At 43.2% G+C, this 24,877-nt stretch overlaps 1 protein-coding gene across 1 annotated transcript in view; it reads right to left on the reverse strand.

The window, feature by feature from the left end:
* Positions 1-24,877, reverse strand: part of nlrc3 (NLR family, CARD domain containing 3) — a 34,695-nt gene that overhangs the window by 3,151 nt on the left and 6,667 nt on the right. The window contains exons 4-16 of the mRNA XM_080206111.1: positions 22,641-22,727; positions 21,603-21,686; positions 21,435-21,518; positions 14,851-14,934; positions 14,015-14,098; positions 13,647-13,730; positions 12,601-12,684; positions 10,460-10,543; positions 9,305-9,388; positions 8,188-8,271; positions 6,772-6,855; positions 1,114-1,197; positions 284-367 (exon numbers count right to left, since the gene is read on the reverse strand). Of these exons, the coding sequence (XP_080062237.1) occupies positions 284-367; positions 1,114-1,197; positions 6,772-6,855; positions 8,188-8,271; positions 9,305-9,388; positions 10,460-10,543; positions 12,601-12,684; positions 13,647-13,730; positions 14,015-14,098; positions 14,851-14,934; positions 21,435-21,518; positions 21,603-21,686; positions 22,641-22,727 (1,095 nt within the window). The remainder of the gene's footprint in view (positions 1-283; positions 368-1,113; positions 1,198-6,771; positions 6,856-8,187; positions 8,272-9,304; positions 9,389-10,459; positions 10,544-12,600; positions 12,685-13,646; positions 13,731-14,014; positions 14,099-14,850; positions 14,935-21,434; positions 21,519-21,602; positions 21,687-22,640; positions 22,728-24,877) is intronic.

The following is a 24,877-nucleotide window of genomic DNA, read 5'->3' on the forward strand; positions in this document are numbered from 1 at the left end:
GATATCCTGGCCCTCTTTCCAATTATTCATCTTATGTTTGTGGAATCTTGCTCAGTCTACTGCCATAACAACAATCTCTGTCCGTTCCAAGCAACTCACTGTGGAGTAGATTAGTGTCTGACTCTAAGTTATGCCCAGTATTGCTCATAGTCATTCTCCACTCCCCTGGATCGATTGTCCAGCACTACCATATTCCTCTTACTCTAGATAGTATTAAGATGATTGCATTTAATTCAAATACTATAAACACATTTCCAAGGATGCAGGTTAAAATGAAACATACTTGAGAGTCTGGAGGCTGTTATTGACTTTTAGACCAGTGGCGATTGCCTTCGCCCCTGCCACACCCACCAAGTTTCCTCGAAGACTGAAATAGACAAAAACAGACTAAATTCATAAGTATTGGGCACTTTCAGGGCACACAGAAACATTCACATTCTCACAGATGATCACTTGCACATACTCACCCAGACACACACACACACACACACTGACACACTTCCTTAAAGTTCTGACAACATGATGAATCACTAACAAAACTCTAGGATAAACTTGGATGGTTGGGAGGGGGGGGGGAGGTTGATCTACATCCTTCCATATCCCTCTGTTCCGCCTATCCACCAATCTTTCATATCCCCCGAATCCCACCTATCTCTTTTCTCTGTATCACTCAATCCTTTTATTTTTCAGGAATACATTTATATCTCAGGACCCCAAATATCATATTACATTCAATTGGAATTTATTTCATAACTGTTTGCATGACATCCTTGACCCCAACAACTTCCCTTCATAACTTTAGCATCCTCAGGGGTTTCAACCCTTCATCACTGGACAATGTCTCTTGATCAGTCCCAACATATTCTCCAAATTTCCAGTAGTCCATCCCAAGGTTTCCAAGAAACCGAAGCAACTTCCTGAACCTTCTATGATGAATTGAATTCCTGATCCCCAATCTCTCTGGAGGCAATTACCTCTGGCTTGTAACCCAGTGCCTGGAACAGGGCTCAATGTCCAAGCCAGGTTTCAATCAGCCCTTGTACAGCATACGGAAAAAAGTTTTCTCTATGTAGGTGAGTGGCAACATACAGCAGTAGCATTAACTGTACTCACTCCAGAGTCGTAAGGCTGTTATTCACCGTCAAGGCATCAGCCAAGGCACTGGCACCTCTCACACCCACTGATGTTCCCTGGAGACTGGAATGAAAAGAGACCAATTAATGACAGTCTGGGCTCATACTTTCTCTGAATACACAGTGCAATTTCAGGACTCATCACAGATGTGGTGGAATATACTCTCCACATTCAGCAGTAGGTCTGATTACTTGGGGATTGGGTGTCATCATTTCACAGCAATGTCATTGGAGCTGTGGTATAATCATGGACATAACATTCCCTCCCAGACCAAATTGAAATCCAATGTAACTTGCACCATTTTAAGCCTATTACAAACAGCTGATCTCCACTTCACCACAGCTTCCCCAAAGATCCAATTATGAGAATAGATTGGAGAAGCTGCAATTGTTCTCTTTGCAGCAGAGGGGAGATTTAATAGACGTGTTAAAAATCAAGAGGCTGCTGCTTATTCTACTGTCAAAACAGGGCCAGATGGTTGTGCATCTCTACAACTCATATGTTCCTGTTGTGGGTGTGTTTACATTCCTTGCCAGGGATATTAACAATGGCAAGGATATCATCTGGATATGAACCAGCAAACAACAGGTCAAGGAGACCCTAAAGGTGGATGTTAAGGGAGCAATCTTCCACCCTCCAGGAGGCCAGGAGCTGTGAAGGACTCAATCCACCCCACACTCCAGCTCCAGGACTCTGTGGGCAGCAACAGCCTTGAGGGAGAAAGAATGGGAAGGACTTCTCTAACACGGAATTATCCAAACCTCACACCTGATGTCACCCCCAGCTCAACTCAATGAGTGGCTGGCTGACCTTTAACAGCTGTCGCTGCTGGTGATGTCTAGGATGGTCATTCTGAGCAGTGACTTCAACTGCATCATCAATGTGGCTGAACAATCTGCTGGGTCAACAGCAGGCTGGCCACCACATCCAGATTCCTGACGGATATGGTAAAAGATGCAACACTGCATAATGTCTTCAGCAACCCTGTAGCTAGAAAGCAGTTCAGATACACCTGGTTACGGATTGATGGGTTCATCCATTCCAGGATACACTTCCTATTTGTGTCCTGTGCATTCATAATCCAATCCACCGATGTCAAGCCAGTGTTCTTCTCTGACCACAGCCTCTCACTGTCTGGTTGTCATTTAGAGGAAGATCAGAAGATTGGTAGGGACATGGAAGCTGAATGTAAGTTTGTTGATCCCAGAAAACATTAAGGAATGCAAAAGGAATTACAAAGGCTGAAGGACCGTAAAACCCATCAAGATGTTCTGGTAGAAAATAATCAAGGCAAATATCAAGAGTTTTTCATCCTCAAAGTGCTCAGAAGGCAGAGTGCTAAAGAATAACAGAGAAAAATGTCCTAATTCAGAAAGGCATGCAGCATCTGCTCTGGCTGCAGTCAGTAGGGGTCAATGTCAAGAGGATATCTAAGAGATGAAGAGCTAGCAGGCCTTGCTGTTTGCCTTGGAGACCCCAAGATCATCTTCTGGCCCAGAGTCTGCTCCCTGGAGCAGGATGAGACATGCTCACATTTATCCTTTTGAACAGTACCCAGAGAGAGCTTTGAAATCAACAACCTTAAGGGAAGTTAAAGTTAATTTATTAATCACAAGTAGTCTTATATTAACACTGCAATGAAATTACTGTGAAAATCCTGCAGTCGCTACACTGGCACCTGTTCGGGTACACTAAGGGGGAATTTGGGTGGCCAATTTACCTAACCTGCACATATTTGGACTGTGGGAGGAAACCGGTGCACCCGGAGAAAACCCATGCAGACACAGGAAGAACATGCAGACTCTGCACAGACTGTGACCCAAGCCAGGAATCGAACCCTGGTTGCTGGCGCTGAGAGACAATGCTAACCATTATGTACCGTGCTGCCCACAGGAAGAAGATGGTTCAGCAACATCATCGCAGCCTGACATATTGCAGTTCAGCAAATCCTTCTATGCCAGGGGATTGTATGATGTGAAGCCTACAGCCTCATGGTCTCCCAGTCCTTTGTTCTCTCTAATGGAGGTTTCAGACAACACGGTGGCACAATGGTTAGCACTGCTGCATCAGTGCCAGGGACCCGGGTTCAATTCCACACTGTCTGTGTGGAGTTTGCGCGTTCTCCCCGCGTCTGCATGGGTTTCTGCCAGGTTCTCCAGTTTCCTCCCACAGTCCAAAGATGTGTGGGTTAGGTTGATTGGCCATGTTAAATTGCTTAGTGTCAGGGGAACTAGCAGGGGAAATATGTCGGGTTACCGGAATAGGGCCTGGGTGGGATCGTTGTCTGTGTGAGCTCAATGGGTGAAATGGCCTCCTGCACTGTGGAGATTGTATGATTCTATTAATAGTAAGTGGGAGAGTCTGATCAAACTGCTAACTCTGGATGAGCTGACTAAGGCCCACAACTCCTTCAAAAGGAATAAAGCTGGAAGTGACAGGTGTATTTGACTTTATGGGACTAGATCAGGCTTGTTGCAAGTGTTTGAGAGTATGCTACTGACCAGCAACATGTCTGAATTGATGAGGAAAGGCATCATCACCCTCATCTACATAGCAGAAGGGGGAAAGGGAGGAAATTAGAAATTTCACCGCTGAATGTGGACTACCGAATTTTGTCCAAGGTCTTTGCCAATCAGATCAAATCTGTTCTGGAGTTGGTAATCCAGCCTAACCAGACATTTCTGTGCCTGGCAGAAAGATCTTGGATAGCCTCATGGTACTCACAATTGCCTATGTGCGGGACAAGGTTTGGACACCTACCTCATCAGTCTGTACCAGGAGAAGACCTTTGACAAATTATTGCACTCCTTCAAGGTGGGTGTGTTCTCCAAAATGGGGTTTGGGGAGGGAATCTGCAATTGAATCTAACTGTTCTATGCAAGCATTTGGAATTGGAATGCTTCCCTGTCAAGTCTGGAGTCAGTCCTCTTTGCCCAGTCTGGTTCATGTATTGTATTGAACCTTCTGCGGTGTCCATCAGGATGGATTTGAGTGAAAGGGTGATGATCCTAAGGTTGTGGATATGTGTCGATCAAAGTCTCCCTATACGTGCGGGTGTTAGCATCTTTTGCTCAGATCCACTGTCAGTGTGAAGACTGATGAGCATTTGCAAACATCTGAACAGACCTCAGAAGCCAAGATAAATCGTGGCAAGAGCAAGGCCATATTCTTCAGAAACTGGGCTGACTGATTCTTTAGCTCCTTCATCATCAAATTAGACTGCCTGAAAGTGCTGGGCTTTTGACGCAGAGGGGCCAAATTTAAGGAGTGAGTGCTATAGTTAAACAACAACTGGGAATTTGGGAGTCACACTTCCTCTTCCTTGTGGATAAGAGCCTGGTTATCAGGAATAAGGCACACTCAGTGTTGCTGTAGACAGTGCAGGTCTGGTCCAATCTCACTCCTGTACCCTGTCGCTCACTTGAGCCATCTTCCGCTTTATCTGGAGGTCAAAAATGGACCGTGTTCACAGGGACACAATGTTCAAAACTCTGGAAAAAGAGGGGGAAAATATATCCAACCCTGCCCTCATCCTGGTGGCCACCTGTGTGTGCAGATGCATCAAGTTGTGCTTCGACCTTCAGTACACAAGCACCAAGTGTTACTACATGCTGAGGCTCTATGTGTCCTAGATGTTATGAAAAATGGGCATGGCCATGTAGCTGTGAAACACTCCAAATAGGTGGACCGTTCAGTATCACCAGTCCCTCATGGAAATGTTTATGCAGAAAATCATCTTCGACCGCAAATCTATCGTGATGGCAGATTCTGTCCAATTCTGTCATTTGGAAAAATGCCTCACTGCCAGAACTTTCAAACAAGCACCTAGATGTAGCATGACTGGTGGTGAGAAAGGCCCTCTCTCTCACGTCCTTCCTACATGTCCGGAGTCTTAGCCGGTGGATTGGTCATTGTAAATTGCCCCTTAGTGTCCCAAGATGTGTAGGTTAGATGGATTAGCCACGGTAAATGTTTTAAAAAAGGGTTACAGGGACAGGGAGAGGGCCTGGGTAAGCTGTCAGAGAGTTGCTGCAGACTCAATGGGCCGAATGGCCTCCTTCCGCACTTAGAGATTCTATGATTCTGCAAACACCAACTGCTGCTGGAGGAGATGCTCTTTGGTCTGTTTGAAACTTGCTGGTCTTCTTGTACAATGAGTCTGTCCTTGAAGGCTGGCACATTCCAAGATCCGAGACTTTGAGTTGATGGATTAGTCACTGCAAAGGTTCACTGAAGAAAGGCCATTGTCTAAGGCCTTACAGCCTTAGTACACCAAGGGGCTGGAAACGGTGAAAAATACCTTGGGCTGTATGGTCAACACCTAATAAGCATGGTAAATATTAACTGTAATTGTATATGTTGTGAGTAACATACAGTATTGGAAGAAACCAAATTCATATACATCTTATGTAATATCAACTTTGAATGGTCATGTAATGCACTTTTATAAATTTTATGTATCAAGTATATTTCTGCAAAGAGAAAATTGAGAGGGTTTTAGATAGTGCAAGTAAGGAAAGACTATGCCCAGAGGCAGAAGAGTCAGTAACCAGTTACAGTACACACCTTTAAGATAATTGGCAAGACAGCCAGGGAGAGATAAGAATTTATTTTATACCATAGATTCTTGTGATCTGGAATATGCTGCCTGAAAGGACAGTGGAAGCAGATTTAACAGTAACATTCAAAAAGGGATTTGGATAAATACTGGAAAAGGACAGGTTTGCAGGCCTATGCAGAGCAAGAAGAGGAGTGGGACTAATTGGATAGTTCTTTCAAGGGCTCAGCACAGTCACGATCAGCATAACTTCCTGCGCAGTATGTTAGTCTAACTGCAGATTTCAACTTCATATTAGGTGGATGGGTGAATTTCCCCAGAGGGCAATGACTGTTTAGCCTGTTAACCCACAGGAGACCTGATTTGCATTGCTTCCTGTTTTACATCATGGATGGAGGACAAGAAATCAATATAAATGTTAATGTATTCCATGACTAGGAAGTGTTCCAAAACACAGTCCACTTCCTGCAAAAGACCCACATGCATCAATCAGTAGCTGACAAAAATCAAATCCCCCCAGGGTTGTATGTTAGAAAGTGATGATGCTCAGCACCCCTGTGATACATAACAGATATAGCATGATTAATATGTACTCAAACAATAATACAGCATATCCTCTTTCAAAGAACAGTACTTCACAGGAACAGGCGCTTCAGCCCACCAAGCCTGTGCCAACACATGATGCCTTTCTAAACTAAAGACCCTTTGCCTCTACACAGTCTGTATCCCTCTATTCCCTGCATTCAGCCAATATCAGGTAAAATGGGATACTGGTGTATATTCAGTGCTTCCAGTGGAGAGTTATGGCCAGAGGAAGTGCAGATTGTATGATCATCATTGGAGTTGCAGCTCTCTCTCCAACTCAAACTCTCCTAGAAGAAGAGCTGCCCTCCAGGTGTAATGAATTTACCTTCTAGCATTTACTGTTATTAGGCTGGCTCTGCACTGATTCTCAGGTTGCTCCCTGAACCCTGTGCACTAGAATCCTTTTCACTGCAATTTTCTAGCTTAGCTGGGGCTTGCTTTTTAAGTTGAACCCATTGTTACAGGACAACTGAAATAAACGAGTAACAACTTACTACAGGGAGGTCAGCACCGAGTTACATTTTAGTGCGGCTGAAAGAGCAATGATTCCTTCATCTCCAATACTGTTTTCTTGAAGGCTGGAAATAAAATCAGATCATCAATCAGTGTTGAGAACATCAGTGGGAATGTAAATAGTGTAATGATTGGGGCATAGGTGGTAATTCTAATTCTGGTGTCTCACTCTTTCATCACCCTGTCCTCACTAACCTGCACTATTAAATTTAAAATTCTAATCATGTTTAACTCCTACCACAGCTTCACTCCTACACAAGGAGCTAAGGACAGCAGCAAGTGATTAAGGCATGGAAAAGACTTTCAGCAGCAGAGAGACTGACATAGATGCAGCAGTGTCTCACGGCCCTGGCAGTTGGTTGGTGGTTCAGACCTAGAAATTGGGGTGTGTATTTTAGGGTTGACCTTTGACATATGACTTACTGTTCTTGATGTCAGAGTGATTCATAGAATTCACAGATTCATTGAATCCCTCCAGTGCAAAACGAAAGCCCACCAACTCCTCTACTTTTTCAGAGAACTAAGGAAATTTGGCAAGTCCATTACAACTCTCACCAACTTCTACAGATGCAACATAGAAAGCATTCTTTCTGATTGTATCGCAGCTTGGTATGGCTCCTGCTCTGTCCAAGACCACAAGAAACTACAAAGGGTCATGAATGAAGTTCAGTCCATTACTCAAACCAGCCTCCCATCCATTGACACCTTCTACACTTCCCGCTGCCTTAGAAAAGCAGCCAGCATAATCAAGGACTCGATGCACCCCAGACATACTCTCTTCCACCTTCTTCTGTTGGGAAAAAGATACAAAAGTCTGAGATCACATACCAACTGACTCAAAAACAGCTTCTTCCCTGCTGCCATCAGACTTTTGAATGGACCAACTTTGCATTAAGTTGATCTTTCTCTACACCCTAGCCATAACTGTAACACATCATTCTCCATTCTCTCCTTTCCTTCTCTATAAACGGTATGCTTTGTCTGTGTAGTGTGCAAGAAATGATACTTTTCACTGTTTAATAATACACATGACAATAATAAATCTAATCAATTGATGTATTGAGACTGCACTGACAACAATTCCAACCCCAGGCCCTATGCCTATTACACCACGTATTTATCCTGCTGACTCCTTGACATTAAGGGGCAACTTAGCATGGTCAATTAACATTACCCACACATTTTTGAACTGTGGGAGGAAACCAGAGAACTTGGAGGAAACCTATGCAAACATGGGGAGAATGTGCAAACTCCACACAGAGTGTCACCTAAGTCCAGGATCAAACCTGGGTCCCTGGCGTCGTGAGGCAGCAGTGCTAACCACTGTGCCATTGTGTTGCCGTGGAGGTGCAGCAGTAAATAAAATGCAGTTGGCAGCTAAGGAGACAGAGACTTACTCAAGACTGGTGATGCTGTGATTGGACTGTAGTGCTTGAGCTAAAGCTTTTGCAGCTTCTGAACTAATAAAGTTCCACTGAAGACTGTAAAAGAGAACATAGACATTAAATGGTTAATGCCCATCACCTCTCACATCCATATACTGCAGCTATTTCAAGAGTATGGTTCAATAATTTAAATTGATCTTATTCAAACCTTTACAGCCATCACTGGCTGTGGGGCACTGGGTTTGGTCTCCAACTTTACTATTTTTTCAGAGGTAAATATGACCACTCATTCAAAATGAATGCAAATTTGTATCCATTATTTTGTATTATCTGCTGAAATTTAACAACACAATAAGCAGCAGAAATATCTTAATCGGTGAAGATTAATTCGATCGCATTGTTCTTAGACACCCACTCCACTCACTCTGCCATTAACACACTCATTTCACACTCTGCCGTTATCATACTCACTCCACACTCACTGCCATGAGAACACTCACTCTGCCAGTAACACACTCACTCTGCCAGCAACACACTCACTCTGTCATTAACACACTCACTCTGCCAGTAACACATTCATTCTGCTATTAACGCACTCACTCTGTCATTAACACAATCTCTCCAAACTCTCATTCCCATTAACTCTACACATACCCTGCTTACTATTAATACACCACACTCGCACTGCCAGTTAATGGGAACTTCAATCTCATGTTAAATTTCAATATAGTTATGGTATTGTTTGCAATTCCCATGTATGTTCTTCCCATTTCTTCATTGTTCAACACTGGTCAGAGCAGGAGCCAAACCAACACGTCATTCTCCATTCTCTCCTTTCCTTTTCTATAAACAGTATGCTTTGTCTGTGTAGTGTGCAAGAAACGATACTTTTCACTGTATAATAATACATATGACAATAATAAATCTAATCAATTGATGTATTGAGACTGCACTGACAACAATGTGAGGGGGTGGGGCGAGGTGGTTGCGGGGGGTGCGGCATGTCAGTATCTGAGTCAAGAACAGAAAAGCCATGTGATTTGGGATTTGGGCTAAGATTGTGCTGCAGCATGGATAGGATCCAATGAGGTAGAGATAGAAAAAAGTGGAGCACAATCAATGTACTTACTGCAGAGATGTGAGGGTTTGATTCTCTCGGATAGCTGAAGCAATGGCTGCTGTTCCTTCGTCATGTAACAAGTTTGCTGTTAAACTGAGAATGAGAAACAGAACATCCAGCAACTCTTATATTAAAAACAGTGTCGGCCTGAAGGTGTTCTCAGGATGGGACTGTGAAATCTTACATTGCAATGAAGTTAAAAATCTTTTTCACTAAAGGGCATTGATCTAAAATATCAACTCTGTGTTTCTCCCCCTTTGCTATATATTTGCAGCAGTTTCTGTTTTTATTTCAAATTTCCATTCACAATATTTTGCTTTGTAAAACATGTTTCTGTACATGCTGTATCAGGTGATGGCTGTGCTCCTGAAGGCTTCTGCTGGACAATGCTGGCAAAGCTACACTTATTTCCCAATTGCCAGTGGTTATTGTGTATAATTGTTTGTTACTTGGTGACTTCAGTGTGAGACTGCAGTCACATGTAGACTAGTCGGAGCACATTTCCTTCGCTGAAGGATGTCTGTGAACTAGTTGAGTTTTTACAACAATTTGATAGTTTGTATACCATTAATTGCCAGACTGCTAATGCAATTTCATAACTAGCTCTAGTGGGATTTGGATTTATAAACTCTGGATTGCAGAACCTATCCACCAGCTACTGTATCACACTGCTGTCATCAGGAGACGGGTGCACAATATTAAACTTGTACTTGGGCCATTGCTGGTGCTTCACACCCTCACTTTCACCTGTTTTTACCACTTACTCAGATAATAGTTAAAGCTGGGCAGAAACCTTGACACAGAGCTAATCCCCTCTGTGTGTATCTTAAACAACACTTGATATTTAAACAAATATTCAAGGGCAGCACCCAGAATTGCTTTCAGTCAGAGTATTTCTGATAACATCAGCAATATACGCAGAGGTAAATTATTTCCAACATGTGTTATTCTTGAGAGTGACATAAGTTGTTGTATTTAGGAGCCGGGCCAATTCAGCATGAATCATAACCCCTCTAAGATACAAAGTTCTTTCGAAGGAGGAAAGTACTTCCAAATGATAGGTTTAAAGGGCCCACATTCTATTAATAACTCAGTACAATCCATGAGAACAACTTAACACTGCCCTTTGAAAACAATAAGTTTTTTTTATTTGAGCAGACTTACTCCAATGCCCTGAGCACCTTGTTCACACGCAATGCATTCGCAATTTCCCTTGCACCATTGAGGCCAATAGAATTTTCTCGAAGGCTAGAAATAGAAATATAATTTAACAAAATTGTAACTCTTCTGACAGCAGATAAGAACACAGCTACCCATTGACATATTGGAAGAACAACGAAACAGATACTCTGAAGGCAATGGGAGAGTATCTACAATATTTTTATTGAAATAAACCCCATCTCCAAAATTGTCTGTTGTGTACTCACTTTTACCAATTTAATAGCAGCAAAAAGCCTGTTTGTTAAAAAAAACTTCATATTCACCCTGTCATAAGAACGTAAGAACATAAGAAATAGGAGCAGTAGTAGGCCATCTAGCCCTTCGAGCCTGCCCCGCCGTTCAATAAGATCATGGCTGATCTGAAGTGGCTCAGTTCCACTTTCCCGCTTTCTCCCCATAACCCTTAATTCCCTTACCTACCAAAAACCTATCTACCAGTGTCTTAAATATATTTAGCGAGGTAGCTTCCAACACTTCAATGGGCAGAGAATTCCAGAGATTCACCACCCTTTGAGTGAAGAAGTTCCTCCTCAACTCTGTTCTAAATTGCGCACCCCCCCCCCCCCCCAATCTTGAGGCTGTGCCCTCTAGTCCTGTTGTCCTTTCTGAACGGGAAGAATCTCTCTACCTCTATCCTATCCATCCCCTTCATTATCTTATACGTCTCTATAAGATCCCCCCTCATCCTTCTAAACTCCAACGAGTACAGACCCAGTCTATTTAGTCTCTCTTCATAGTCCAACCCCCTCAACTCCGGTATCAGCCTAGTGAACCTCCTCTGCACTCCCTCCAAGGCCAAAATATCCTTGCACAAGTGCGGCCACCAAAACTGCACACAGTACTCCAGCTGCGGCCTCACCAGTGCCCTGTACAGTTGCAGCAAGACCTCCCTGCTTTTACATTCTATCCCCCTTGCTATAAAGGCCAGCATCCCATTCACCTTCTTGATCACCTGCTGCACCTGCAGACTGGGTTTTTGTGACTCATGCACAAGGACCCCCAGGTCCCTCTGCACCGTAGCATGCTGCAGCTTTTCGCACTTTAAATAGTAATCCCTCCTACTATTACTCCTGCCAAAGTGGATAACCTCACACTTGCTAACATTGTACTCCATCTGCCAGGTCCTCGCCCACTCGCTCAGCCTATCTAGATCCCTCTGCAGACTTTCCACACCCTCTGCACAATTTGCTTTTCCACTTATCTTCGTGTCATCAGCAAATTTCGACACCCTACACTCAGCCCCCTCCTCCAAATCATCTATATAAATGGTAAATAGCTGAGGCCCCAGCACCGATCCCTGCAGCACTCCACTAGTTACCAGTCACCAATCAGAACAGCACCCATTGATACCAACTCTCTTCCTCCTATTAGACAACCAATCCTCTATCCATGCTAAGACCTTACACCCAACTCCTTGCCCCCTAACCTTTTGAAGCAACCTTTTGTGCGGCACCTTATCAAATGCCTTTTGAAAATCGAGAAACACCACATCCACCAGTTCCCCTCTGTCTACCGCACTAGTCACATCCTCATAGAATTCCAATAAATTTGTCAGACACGACTTCCCCTTAACGAATCCGTGCTGCGTCTGCTCTATCAAACAATTCTTCACAAGGTGCCTCGCTATTTCTTCTTTGATGACGGATTCAAGCATTTTTCCAACAACAGACGTTAAACTAACCGGCCTATAATTCCCTGCCTTTTGCCTGCTACCTTTTTTACACAGTGGCATAACATTAGCCGTTTTCCAATCTTCCGGCACTTCCCCGGAATCCAGCGAAGTTTGGTAAATAATCACTAAGGCGTCTATTATCACCTCTGCCATTTCCTTCAGAACCCTGGGATGTATTCCGGTCCTGGGGACTTGTCCACCATCACTTCCCATTCATAAAAACTTTCACATTCACATTCACATTCATAAAATGTCACATTCATAAAAACTTTATGAATGTAAAATACCAGTATTCACAGTTTTACATCACTTTCACCCAAAACCCAACTCCATTCACACAGAAACAATGAAAACCTGGTGTCCAGCACCTGGTCACCTCCAAAAGATTGAGGGTCAAAACATGGAGTCTTACTTCAGGTCAATGAGGCCTTCGTTCAGTTTGAGAGCTGCAGTCAGGGCAGTGGCACCATTGTTACTTATCGAATTGCTTTGGAGGCTGCAGAAAGAAGAATTACACCAGTCAGCATGTCAGGAAGATTTTATTACCTAATAAGTAACTAGCAGCAACCAGTTAACATTTTTATCATTAATTATTGGGAGTAAGCAAAACTTCAACCCGCTTTCAACTTAGAAAATTAGTGATGCCAAGCAGCAATTCCTTGCAAAGGTGTGAGCTTTAGCACACCTGGGATGTGAAAGGTCCGGGGTATCCAGATACAATGCAACGATAACATGTAAAAACTGGCACCAAGATGAATTGTGATGGAGAGAGGAACTGGAGCCTGAGGCAAAAGACTCATTGCCTATCTTACAACAAGCCTTTTCAGGATCATGACAGAGGAGGTTCGAAGATTCCCCAGATATGGGAGCAATATATCTGGACAGGCCTGATAGCACGGGAGCTGAGCAGAAATGATGATCATGAAAATCCAGGGGCTGCAAACCCAGCAGTTACATTTCGAATCATACTCAATAGCTGTTGACAACATTGAGCCCACTGGAGCTTCATAATCCAGCACTGTGAGGCCCAGACAGGTGAAGAATTCCACATTTGCACTTCACCTTTCCAACACCAATCTGGAGTACAGGAGAAACATTTCCCCCTTGATTTATATGTTTAATTCATGACTCTTCTTGCAACAGAAAGAAGTCTCACAACACCAGGTTAAAGTCCAACATGTTTATTCGGCAGCAAAAGCCACTAGCTTCCGGCTTCTGACCCTTCGTCAGGTGATGAAGGGTCAGAGGCCTGAAAGCTAGTGGCTTTTGCTACCAAATAAACCTGTTGGACTTTAACCTGGTGTTGTAAGACTTCTTACTGTGTTTACCCCAGTCCAACACTGGCATCTCCACATCATCTTCTTGCAACAACATCCTGTGATAAATCACCTGTGCTGAGAAAAAGTGAGATGTTGTGGAGATAGCATTGATGGTTAAGACGCAGAGATGGGCACTTACTTGAGTGTTGTGAGACTTCTGTTCACTTTCAAGGCTCCAGCTATGGCAGTGGCTCCAACATCACCCACACAGTTACTGGAAAGGCTGGAAAGGAGAGCACAGAGAGCAAACTTTGCTAAAGGGTATTGTTAATGGGGAGGTGGTTGCTAGTTAATGCAATAAGCTCATGGTTACTGGGTATGGCTCATGGGCACGAAATATTTAAAGGAAATGAGCTGATGGTGAATGGGTACTGGAAAATTTGCTGCTTCCGTTGCATAGCCTACTGGCAATGAGCTCCACTATAAAAATTCTTTGAAATATTTAAACACTTCCACTCACCAATCACTGCCCACAGTTAAAGGAGAAAACTGGGAGCTGGGACTTACATGAGCTCCTTTAAGCTCCCGTTTTGCTTTAAGGCACTTGCAATCCGCTTCGCACCTTCGTGGCCAATGGAATTCTTTTGAAGGCTGAAATGAAAAGACATTCAGCACCTGCTATTCCACATGGTGAACCTCACATTTGAACACAATTCAACTCTACACTATGCACCTCCTCCCCATGCTCCCAACCCACCCTTCACCATCTGCAAACTTTCCAATAGGGAACTCTGACAGTGATTGTTAAATGGGAGGGTGTGGAGAAGGAATTCAGGCTTTCACTTTCCTTCATCTGGAAACTGAAGCCAAATTCTCCACCGCCCCCCACTCTCCAGTTGGTCAAGTGAGTTAATGTGGTGCAGGTCAGGTGTCTGAGGTTAAAAAACTTTACCCACTGAGCAATTTCTGTTATTGCTTAGGTTCAATCTATTCAAAATTTAGCCTACTTACAGTAAGAACTCCCCCCAGTCATTCACACCAGGTTCACTCTGGGAGATAGATCCAACTAGGTGTCTTAGCCACACAGTCATTTCCCTTGAATCCAAAGGTCTGGGAATTCTAGACAGGCACAGCTTCCTAGCTGAAACAAAGAGAGTAAGATATCCTCCGCCACCACCACCACACACACACACACCCCCACCCCCACCCCCACCCCTGCTACCTCTCCCCCCTCCCCCCCCCCCCGCCTCCCCAACAATGCAGGGAAAAACCTGCATCCACCAGACTATGGAGAGAGTCTTACCCTGACCAGAGCAGTGGAATCACGGGACGCAACCTCTAATGGGTAAACACAAAACTAGTTAATGGGAACAATAATGCAGTGAGTGAAGGTTAAGACTTACTTCAATACAGTCAGCTTGCGATTCACTGAAAGAGCCTCTGCAGTGAATTTTGCTCCATCTTCAGCAACAAAATTATTCTGAAGGCTGTAGGAAAGCAAAAGGAAATGTTGGAGCAGTGAAAATGCAGTCAGACATCATCATGGTGACAGAACAAGAGAGATAAATATAGAAGTTTCAATTTAATCTTAAAAGCCCACCGCATGTTTCTGTGGCTGAATAAAAGAAAAAAAGAGAGAAAGACTTGCACTGATAAACACTTTTCATGGCACTGATATTCTCAAAAGTGGTTTTCAGCCAGTGAAGAACTTTTGATCTGCAGGCATTTGATTTTACCCTTAATTTATAAGTAGGAAATTTTTTTCAAAATTAATTGAATACGATGAAACTAGTATAAGGTCAGTTCCTTTCACTCCAACGAGGGATCCTGATTGCTGCACCTGGAATCTTCTTGACTTCTGATCAAATGAATTCAGTAAAATTACAAAATTCCAAGCCACTGTTGAATTTGGCAGGTCCTGCTATATCGGGGACCTGAGTGTGATGTTAATGAATTAACTGCTCTTCTACTAATCCTCTCATTTACTAAAATCTGCTCATTTACAGCAGCTTCTCAACTCACTTAACTAAACCACTCAGCCCCATCCCAAATTGCTCGACCTGGTACTCCTCACACAGTAGGCCCAGGGCAGGTCCATTGAGACAAGGAGGGACTGTGCCATCTGTTTTAAGATGTGTGTAGTTCAGTAGGTCTCATGAAGAGGTTCTGAGTCTTGTCTAGTTCAATGGTGTTTGTTAACTGTTCGGAACTATGTACACATATAGTATAAGGTCTAACCTCGGAGCTGTCCCCATGCTTACCTTTACGACATCTTTGGTCAGTACAAGACAGCCCTTTAGACTCAGGTCATGTGTTCCTTTACATCAGACTGTAGCCGGTACTGGTACCTAGTCCCATGTTAATCTTTTCTATGTCTCTTATACCACATCTCCCCCAAGTCTTTATACAAAGTAGTCGCATGCATTCCTGATAACCCAACATATTGATTTTATTTTGTACTCCCAATCTACCCCATCAAGTTTCTACATTTACAGATTCAGGCAATCTGGAGGCTTTATAATTCCTGCAGTTCTGGTCTTTAGGACAGTTGGAAGAGTGGTGGACTGTGCTGTATTAGGTAAACGTTGATGAATAGGAAGTTGTTCGTTGTTATTCTGACATTTGGTTGCTTGGTCGTAATTATCTTTTTTTGTTCTTTGCAGTTGAATGTTTCTTCTCAACTCCCCATCTGGTATTATTGAGGGTCATTGGCTTGTCCCGTTCCTCATGGGGAGAACAAAGATACTGCTCATCTACGGTCCTCATTCTGTTTCTCTTCCTATGTGGTTTTCACCATGATACATACTGTCTCTTCCTGTGTGGGTGCAACTTATCAATGGGCGCACCTTGCAATTTAGGTTTTTTTGTGACAGGGTTCTCATTGGTTTACTTTCTTGCCTGAGTGAGGTGTGCTGCAGTGTCTGTTCGAGCATTGTCTGGTTAACAGTTGTGTTGTCTGAATGTTGCAGTGTCTGTGCTGTGATGTCTTGAGATATCTCATTCAAAGATGTCAGAGCCAGAGATTGAGGCTCTTCTTGCTACTGGTTCATTTATTTGCAGTCACGCACTCCAGACATTGTGGAAACCATCTGAGTGGTTGGCTGGTTTGATCAACAAGGAGCTTCTGGCATCTACAAAGAAAATGGACAAGCCAGCTCTGCAAACAGCTGACAATTCAGAGCTGAAGTCCCAATTAACAATATCTTTTCTGTTGGGGCTCTTGGGAATGTGTGATTCAGTGTAATTGATGGCAGAGTTGTTTTGACGTTTTCTGCCTTTTTAGAAAGGTTCAGGGCAACACAGGCTCAGAAAAGAAAAAGATTGGTTATAGATGCTATATTAGTTCCAGAATCATGTCTACAATCAGAAGTCCAATTCCTCCATGTCCAAAAAGTGGTGCATCTGTCATTCATAGTCAGAGGTCTCTCAGCCACTTTCCTTGTCTGAAAGGACCCTGACACTGGCTTCCATGTCCAATTTAATATTTGTGAGATGGCCATTAACCAAGAAATTTGCTGATGATACCAAGATTGGGGGAACGGCAAATTGTGCGGAGGGTGTGGAGAGTCTGCAGAAGGATCTAGATAGGCTGGGCGAATGGGCCAGGAAATGGCAAATGGAATTTAATGTTGGCAAGTGTGAGGTGGTCCACTTTGGTAAGAAAAATGGTAGGAAGGACTATTACTTACGGGGAGAAAAACTGCAGCAGGCGACGGTGCAGAGGAACCTCGGGGTCCTTGTGCATGAGTCGCAAAAACCCAGCTTGCAGGTGCAGCAGGTGGTCAGGAAGGCGAATGGGATGCTGGCCTTCATAGCGAAGGGGATTGAATATAAAAGTAGGGAGGTCTTGCTGCAGCTGTATAGGGCATTGGTGAGGCCGCAACTGGAGTACTGTGTGCATTTTTGGGCGCCACACCTGCGCAAAGATATTTTGGCCTTGGAGGGAGTGCAGAGGAGGTTTACTAGGCTGATACCGGAGTTGAGGGGGTTGAGCTATGAGGAGAGGCTGAATAAACTGGGCTTGTACTCGTTAGAGTTTAGAAGAATGAGAGGAGATCTCATTGAGACGTATAAGATGATGAATGGGATGGATAGGATAGAGGTGGAAAGACTCTTCCCGCTCAAAAAAGACAATAGGACTAGGGGGCACAGCCTCAAGATAAAAGGGGGGCGGTTTAGAACGGAGTTGAGGAGGAACTTCTTCACTCAAAGGGTGGTGAATCTCTGGAATTCTCTGCCCGTTGAAGTGGTGGAGGCTGCCTCGCTAAATATTTTTAAGACGCGGGTTGATGGGTTTTTGATAGGAGGGGGGATTAAGGGTTATGGGGAGAGGGCGGGAAAGTGGAACTGAGCAGCGACAGATCAGCCATGATCTTATTGAATGGCGGGGCAGGCTCGAAGGGCTGGATGGCCTACTCCTGCTCCTATTTCTTATGTTCTTATAAGATGTCCACAATCCAGAACTAAAGTGCCTAATGTTCTGGACCATGACTTGCCTTCACCCTTTAAGATGAATCTATGTTGTAAACAGCTTTCAGACTGCCTCAATTTGAATGGCCCTTCCAAGCATCAAATCTTCCTTAGCTTGAAGCATGACTGAGAGCAAATCATTCACAACTCCAACACCAATTCTGTCTCTGATTTCTGGTTACTGTAATCACAGCTTTCAGTCATTCTGTAGAGTTCATTAATGAAGGAGCCAATAGCTTGTCTTGGCTGTTGGACTGTTTGTTAAACTTTGCTCTTTCAAGTATCTTGTTATGGTTCAGAACAAAATATGTGTCAAATGATTTTAAAACTTTTAACAATTTTGCCGACGACTAATTGATTCCTTGTCTAGCTATTATATCATCAGCTATTGGACTGACCAAATATAGCAGTGTGTTAACCTCTTCAGCTTCCATCTTTTTGTATAGACTAGAAGAAATCATGTATCTAAGGATCTGCTTTTTCCAACTTCCCCAATTTTGTGACAGGTTTAGGCTTTGGATAAGTCCAAATTGGTCTGGTAAGGCAGATTTTTGATCCGTAGTTATTTAAAATTAAAAATGTGCATAGCTTTAAATGCTGTTAGAAAATCCAAGGTGGCTCTGTCATACACTTCTTCTCAATGAGGTTTCTTGCACTTGGCAGGTTTCTGTAGTAATGGTGTTCGCGATTTCCGTGTTTTAAAATCCTCAGCAGCGACTCTTTAGAATCATAGAATCCCTACAGTGCAGAAGGAGGCCTTTCAGCCCATAGGTTCTGCACAAACCAGAATCCCACCCAGGCCCTATTCCCATAACTCCAAGCATTTACCCTAACTAGTCCCCTGACACTAAGGGGCAATTTAGCATGGCCAATCCACCTAACCTGCACACCTTTGGATGTGGGAGGAAACTGGACCACCTGGAGGAACCTCATACAGATACAGGGAGAATGTGCAAACTCCACAGAGACAGTGTCCCAAGCTGGGAATTGAACCCAGGTCCCCGGCGTTGTGAGGCAGCAGTGCTAACCACTCTGCCACCATGCCACTCCAAGTTTAGATCAATCTTTGAACACTCCCTGCAGTAGCTTAAGTATTTGCAGGTTATAAAGCTGCTCATCCCTGGCTTTCACTGTGTTTTTTTAACTGTTGATTATTTGTTTAATTATATATTTTTTTCAATCAGAGCAAATTCAGCTGCCATGTGGTCAGACGCTGACTTAGCACTTGGTCTGTTCACGGTGCGTTTTAAAACAACAATTCTGACTGTTGCTGATTTGAAGCTTTTTAAAACTTGTTCTGGTCAAGAACTTAAGTTTTTTGAACAGAATCCTGCTAGGTCTTCTAACTCTACACTCTTTGGCACTGAAGCTGGATTTTCATGGGAATCAGTGGCGACTTCTGCTGAAGTGTAGAGTTTTATTTCTGCCTTCAGCTTCCAATCTTAATTTGGAACATTTATCTGACGATCTTTTTCTGTTTCTTCACTTCTGAAGGTCAGAGTGCTATTTCTTTACTTTCTCGTGCTATTGGGAATACAAGGCCCATCCTTCACTGTCACCACATAAGTATTTATTAACTACTTCTTTCAGGTTGTATCACAGCTTGGATACAACCTGGATCCCGCTCTGCCCAAAACCGCAAGGAACTACAAAAGACTGTGATTGTAGCCCAATCCATCGTACAATCCAGCCTCCCATCCATTGACTCTGTCTACACTTCCTGCTGCCTCGGCAAAGCAGCCAACATAATTAGTGATGCCACGCACCCCAAACATTCTCTCTTCCACCTTCTTCCGTTAGGAAAAAGATACAAAAGTCTGAGGTCACATACCAACCGACTCAAGAACAGCTTCTTCCCTTCCGCTGTCAAACTTTTGAATGGACTTACCTTACATTAAGTTGATCTTTCTCTATACCCTAGCTATGACTGTAACACTACATTCTGCACACTGTCTTTTCCTTCTCTGTGAATGGTATGCTTTTTTGTATAGCATGCAAGAAACAATACTTTTCACTGTATGTTCCATGTGACAATAATAAATCAAATCAAATCAAATCAAATCAAAAACTACTTGTAACCATACATATATGTATAGTATAACCTTGGAGCCATCTCCATGCTTGCCTCTACACATGTCTCTGTTCAGTACAAGACTGCCCTCTACACTCAGGTCATGTGTTCCTTTACATCAGAGTGTGGGCAGTACAGTATCCAGTCCTGTGTAACCCTTTCTACTCCAGACCATTATACTACACATCTGCTTTGCAATTGAGGGTGTAAGAGTGATTGACGATGGATTCTGATATCCAGCTTCTTTTTCATTGTTAATGCCTTCCCATATCAACGTACCTTGTTGGGAAGCATATGATTCAGTTTTGCAGTGAAAGCTGGCCTTTCAGTGAATCAATGCCAGATGTCTGGACTCAGGTAGTCATGGTGTTGTTTAATCCAGACTGCATAAACCACACGCAATGCAATACGAACAACAGACACCTCAATAAGCAACAGTTAAGCCAGCAGTCACTCATATCACCATCCAGCTCCAGGAGACAGAGGTACTGTCTGCCCATCTCCCTCAGGGCAGAGGCACTGGCCTGACATCAAGCACTGCACTCCCTGCTACACTTCTATGCTGGCAGCCTCTATCTGGGTCCCAAGGCATTCTTGCACAGAACCAATCCCCTACAGTCTGGGCTCCTCACATCAGCTCAAGCCTAGAAATGCTACTTTTATCTTTGACACTTGCATATTTAGATTTTTAGATAGGGATTGCAGCATTCAGAAGCAGATAGCCTGCCTGCTGGCCCATGCACAAGTGACAAGCATATGGTTTCACATAACTTCCTGTCTGTGAATAGCCCACAGCTGAATTTATTTTGAAATTTTCACTTAACAGCATTTAAATTACTAGAAATTATTATGTCCCTTCCTGAGTGTCCCAACTAACAAATCAAAATGCATCTCCCAGCCTGGGTCCTCTTCTTCCTCTTCCTTCCTTAGCTTGGACTCTCTCTCCCTCTCCCTCACCAAGCCTGGGTCCTGACAAATGGCCTGACTCAAACTCACACTGGGCATTCTTGACACATATATGGGACACAGAACATTGGTCCTTGAGATTCAGTCTTTTTATGCACAAATGCTATTCTGGAAGTGGAAACATTCCCTGTGTCTAATCTGTCAAAATATTTCTTCTTTTAAATAATGTTTTTGAAATGTTTTCATAGAGTTTTTACTACTGTGAGGAAAAGCAAAAGTAGGGGCCACCAATATAAGATAGTCATCAAAAAGTCCAAAGGCGAACTCAGAAGAAGCTTCTTTGTCCTAAGAATGGTGAGATGTGGAACACATTGGCATAGAGAATATAGATGCATTTAAGGGAAAACTAAATATTGAGGAGAAAGGAATGAAAGGGTAAGTTGGTAGGGCAAGATGAGAAGGATAGGAGAAAGTTGGAGTGGAGTATAAACCAGCAAGAATAGCCGGTTACTGTGCCATAGATTCTATGCAATCACTTACTTCAGTAAGACCAGACCCTGGTTTATCTTCAATGCATCAGCAAGTGCTTTTGCTCCTTTGGGGCCAATCGAATTGCTCCTGAGGCTGTCAGGGAATAACGAGCAGTTGAAGAATGATAAAAGTGCATGAAGGAAAATATTCTGAACAGCAACCGGTGAATATACTCACTCTAAAGCAGTTAGAGTCCTGTTCACCAGCAATGACCGGGCAATTGCCTTCGCCCCTTTGTTGCCAATTAGATTTTCAGCTAAGCTGCTCAAAACAAACAACATCCATAACCAGGATTAATACAACAATCACTGTCACCTGTACAAATCAGAGCAATTGGCCACAACCTCCCAATTTTCACTGCCCTCCCAGCCCCAGTTCCGATGCCCCTGTCCTCCTAGCCCAGCCCTGACTCCCGCTGCCCTCCCAGCCCAGTCCTGATGCCCCTGCCCTTCCTGCCCAGTCCCGACTCCCACTGTCATCCCAACCCAGTCCCTATTCCTTTACACTCATGGTCTAATAAAAGATGCGTTATCAAACTTATTAAATATAAAAATGCATTAGGCTGGTCTGATAGGGAGTTTGATAGACTAATTATCTATTAAAATGTTTGAAAAATGTTACTATTATATAGAATTACATTGCTGAATATACAACACAGAACAGGACACTTGGCACCCCCAGTCCATGTTAGCATTTACATTCCACCCAAGCCCCTTCCCACTCCCATCCTTCCTCAGTTCACACTCTCAGCATATCTTTCTATTCCTTTCTCTTTCAGTCCCCCATTAAATTATTTATGTGGTTTACCCCAACTACTCCCTGTGATAGATCCACATTCTTCCCCTTCTCTGGGTAAAGATATTTCTTCTAAATTCCATAATTAATTTATTGGCATCGTCTTTTTCTTGATGGCCTCCTATTTTGTTAATTCCTATATGTACTATCTTAATATATTAGAAAACCCAGGAAGAAATGAGTGGCTTTCTTTCCGTTTCTGTATTTGTTTAAGTTATTTTTGCTGTGATTTTAGGTTTATACGAAGTGTGATGTCTGCAATAAGTTGCTGTAGTGTGCTGTACTCTGACTGTGGAGCAATTAGAATGTTTAGTTGGAGTGGTAGTAGTAGTTTGAATTTATATAATATTTTGAGTATAAAAAATGGCCATAGGTATTAATCTGGTAGTATATTTGGAAGCAATTAAGAGAAAGGCATACCTAATCTTTTGGATCTGACAGTCCTTCGCACTCAACAAGCTCCCCAGTAGATCCATCACATTGTCTTTGAACTGGTTGTTTTCCAGCCTTCAAAACGTAAATAAAGTACACCAATTATATGCTGAAAACAGCACTGTTACTTGATATCTGGCTATTCAGCAACTTGTTACTTGTCATTTGGTGTGAAGTTTACAAGACATGAATGTTACAAGTCAATCATCTGTATTGGAGTTTAGGGAAACACTCGACTCCCTATGCCACTTCAAGGGTAAGTATACAGCCAGGTTTCCATGATGTGGCGCAGGCAGCTACCAACCACATGGCCATTGGTGTTTGCAGTCTCCTGCTGCAGGCTTGAGGCACTCTCACACTGACTACACAAACTCCACTGGGTCAGCACAACCATCAAGTTCATCATCTGAAGAACATCAGGGACAACATCTCACTCAAAAGCAACTAGCAATGGAGCATTCCCTCAGTCTAACATTTTCAGCCCTGTAGCACTCCCTTAGTCCAACACCCAGTGATGCAGCCCTCCCCAGTGCAATATTGATAAGGCAATCCTCCCTCTAGCCCAACCATTCCAGTAACGCAGCACTCCATCAATACTGCATCTCCCTGTGCTGAACTCTGCTTTGGGTAGCAATTAGATTGCATAAACTTGAATTTATATAGTGTTTTAAGTATAGAAAATGTCCATAGGTGTTAACCTGCTGGTATATTTGGAAGCAATTAAGGGAAAGGCATACCTAACATTTTTGCAATGCAATGCCCCCTCTGCACAACAGCAATGCAGCACCTCCATGACCATCACCAAAAATGCATCACCTCTTCAGATCAATACCAACAATATTGATATCAACAATATCAACAGTCACGCTTCCCCCACCAACGTGGCAAATCAAATTGTGCAGCACTCCCTCAGTCCAACATCAAAAATGCAACACTCCCTCAGAGCAATACTTCAAAGAGTGCAGAACTCTCTAACACCAACACTTCCTCAGTACAACATTTTCAGCAATGCAGCACTCCCTCAGTACAACACTTTCAGCAATGCAGCACTCCCTCAGTACAACACATCTAACAATGCAGTATTCGCTCTGTACAGCACCTCTATTGATGTAGCACTCCCTAAATCCAACACAATCAAAGCAGCGCTTCTAACAATGCAGCATTCCTGCAGCCAAGCACGAAATATGCAGCAATGATACAAAAGCAAAACGCTGTGAATATAGGAAATCTGAAATAAAAACAGAAAATGCTGGCATTACTCAGGAGGTCGGGCAGCATCTGTGGAGAAAGAAAGAGAGTGAACATTTCAAATCTGTATGATCTAAAGAAGAGTCTGAGTTCTGGAGGGGAGTCAACTGAGCTCAAGACATTAATTAAATATACAGCACCCTGTCAGTCCAATACCAACAATACAACATTCAATTGGGCTGAAATTTTATGGTCCTTCCCGCCGATGACAACTTCTTGTGGCGCAGGGACATGCAAAACCCCTACTGTTCCTCATCATGTGACATAGGGACATTTAGTGAACATTTGCTGATGACACCAAGATCCATCTCACCAATATCTCTGTCAATCTGATAACCACCATTAGGCTGTCAGATTCTCTGGTCAATGTTATGATGGATGAAGTTTCCAGCTCAGTAACAGGTAAACTAGGACCATTTCTTTAAGCCCCCTGCCATTGACTCTGTTCCCTTGCCACTGATGCCAATCCCATCTCAAGCCTCTCACTCTAAATGAAACAAACTAGACGAAAATTTCAAGTTCTGTGCAACCCATTGTGGATGTTCACTACCCTTCACCAAACCCACTTGCCTACAGCTTCAGTTCCACAGCTCTGGAAGCCTTCAGAAATAGGCTTCCGAGGAACCCCAATATGCCTGTATCATATCCTGTGCAATCACCCACCCCTTCATTGGCCTAAATTGATCCTCTGTCACCCAACACATTAAACTCTTATTCTTTAAAAACTCCATAGCCTCACCCTAACCCCAATGTCAGCAAGCTCCCCCAGCCCTATATCCACTTCTCTACACCCATATAGATTACCTGGTGGCAAATAATTCCACAAAAGTATAGAAACAAAAGTAGACTTTCAGCACTGGGTTAGCAACATCGACAGCAGATTGATTTTGGAGCTGAGAGTTAGTAAAGAGCAACATAAACTACATCTTGGAGGTTATTACATAAACAGAAAATAGTCAAACTGGGGCTCAAGATAT

Source organism: Carcharhinus amblyrhynchos, chromosome 18 (genome assembly GCF_965287045.1).
Source record: "Carcharhinus amblyrhynchos chromosome 18, sCarAmb.v2.hapA, whole genome shotgun sequence".
In the NCBI taxonomy this organism is placed as follows: Eukaryota; Metazoa; Chordata; class Chondrichthyes; order Carcharhiniformes; family Carcharhinidae; genus Carcharhinus; species Carcharhinus amblyrhynchos.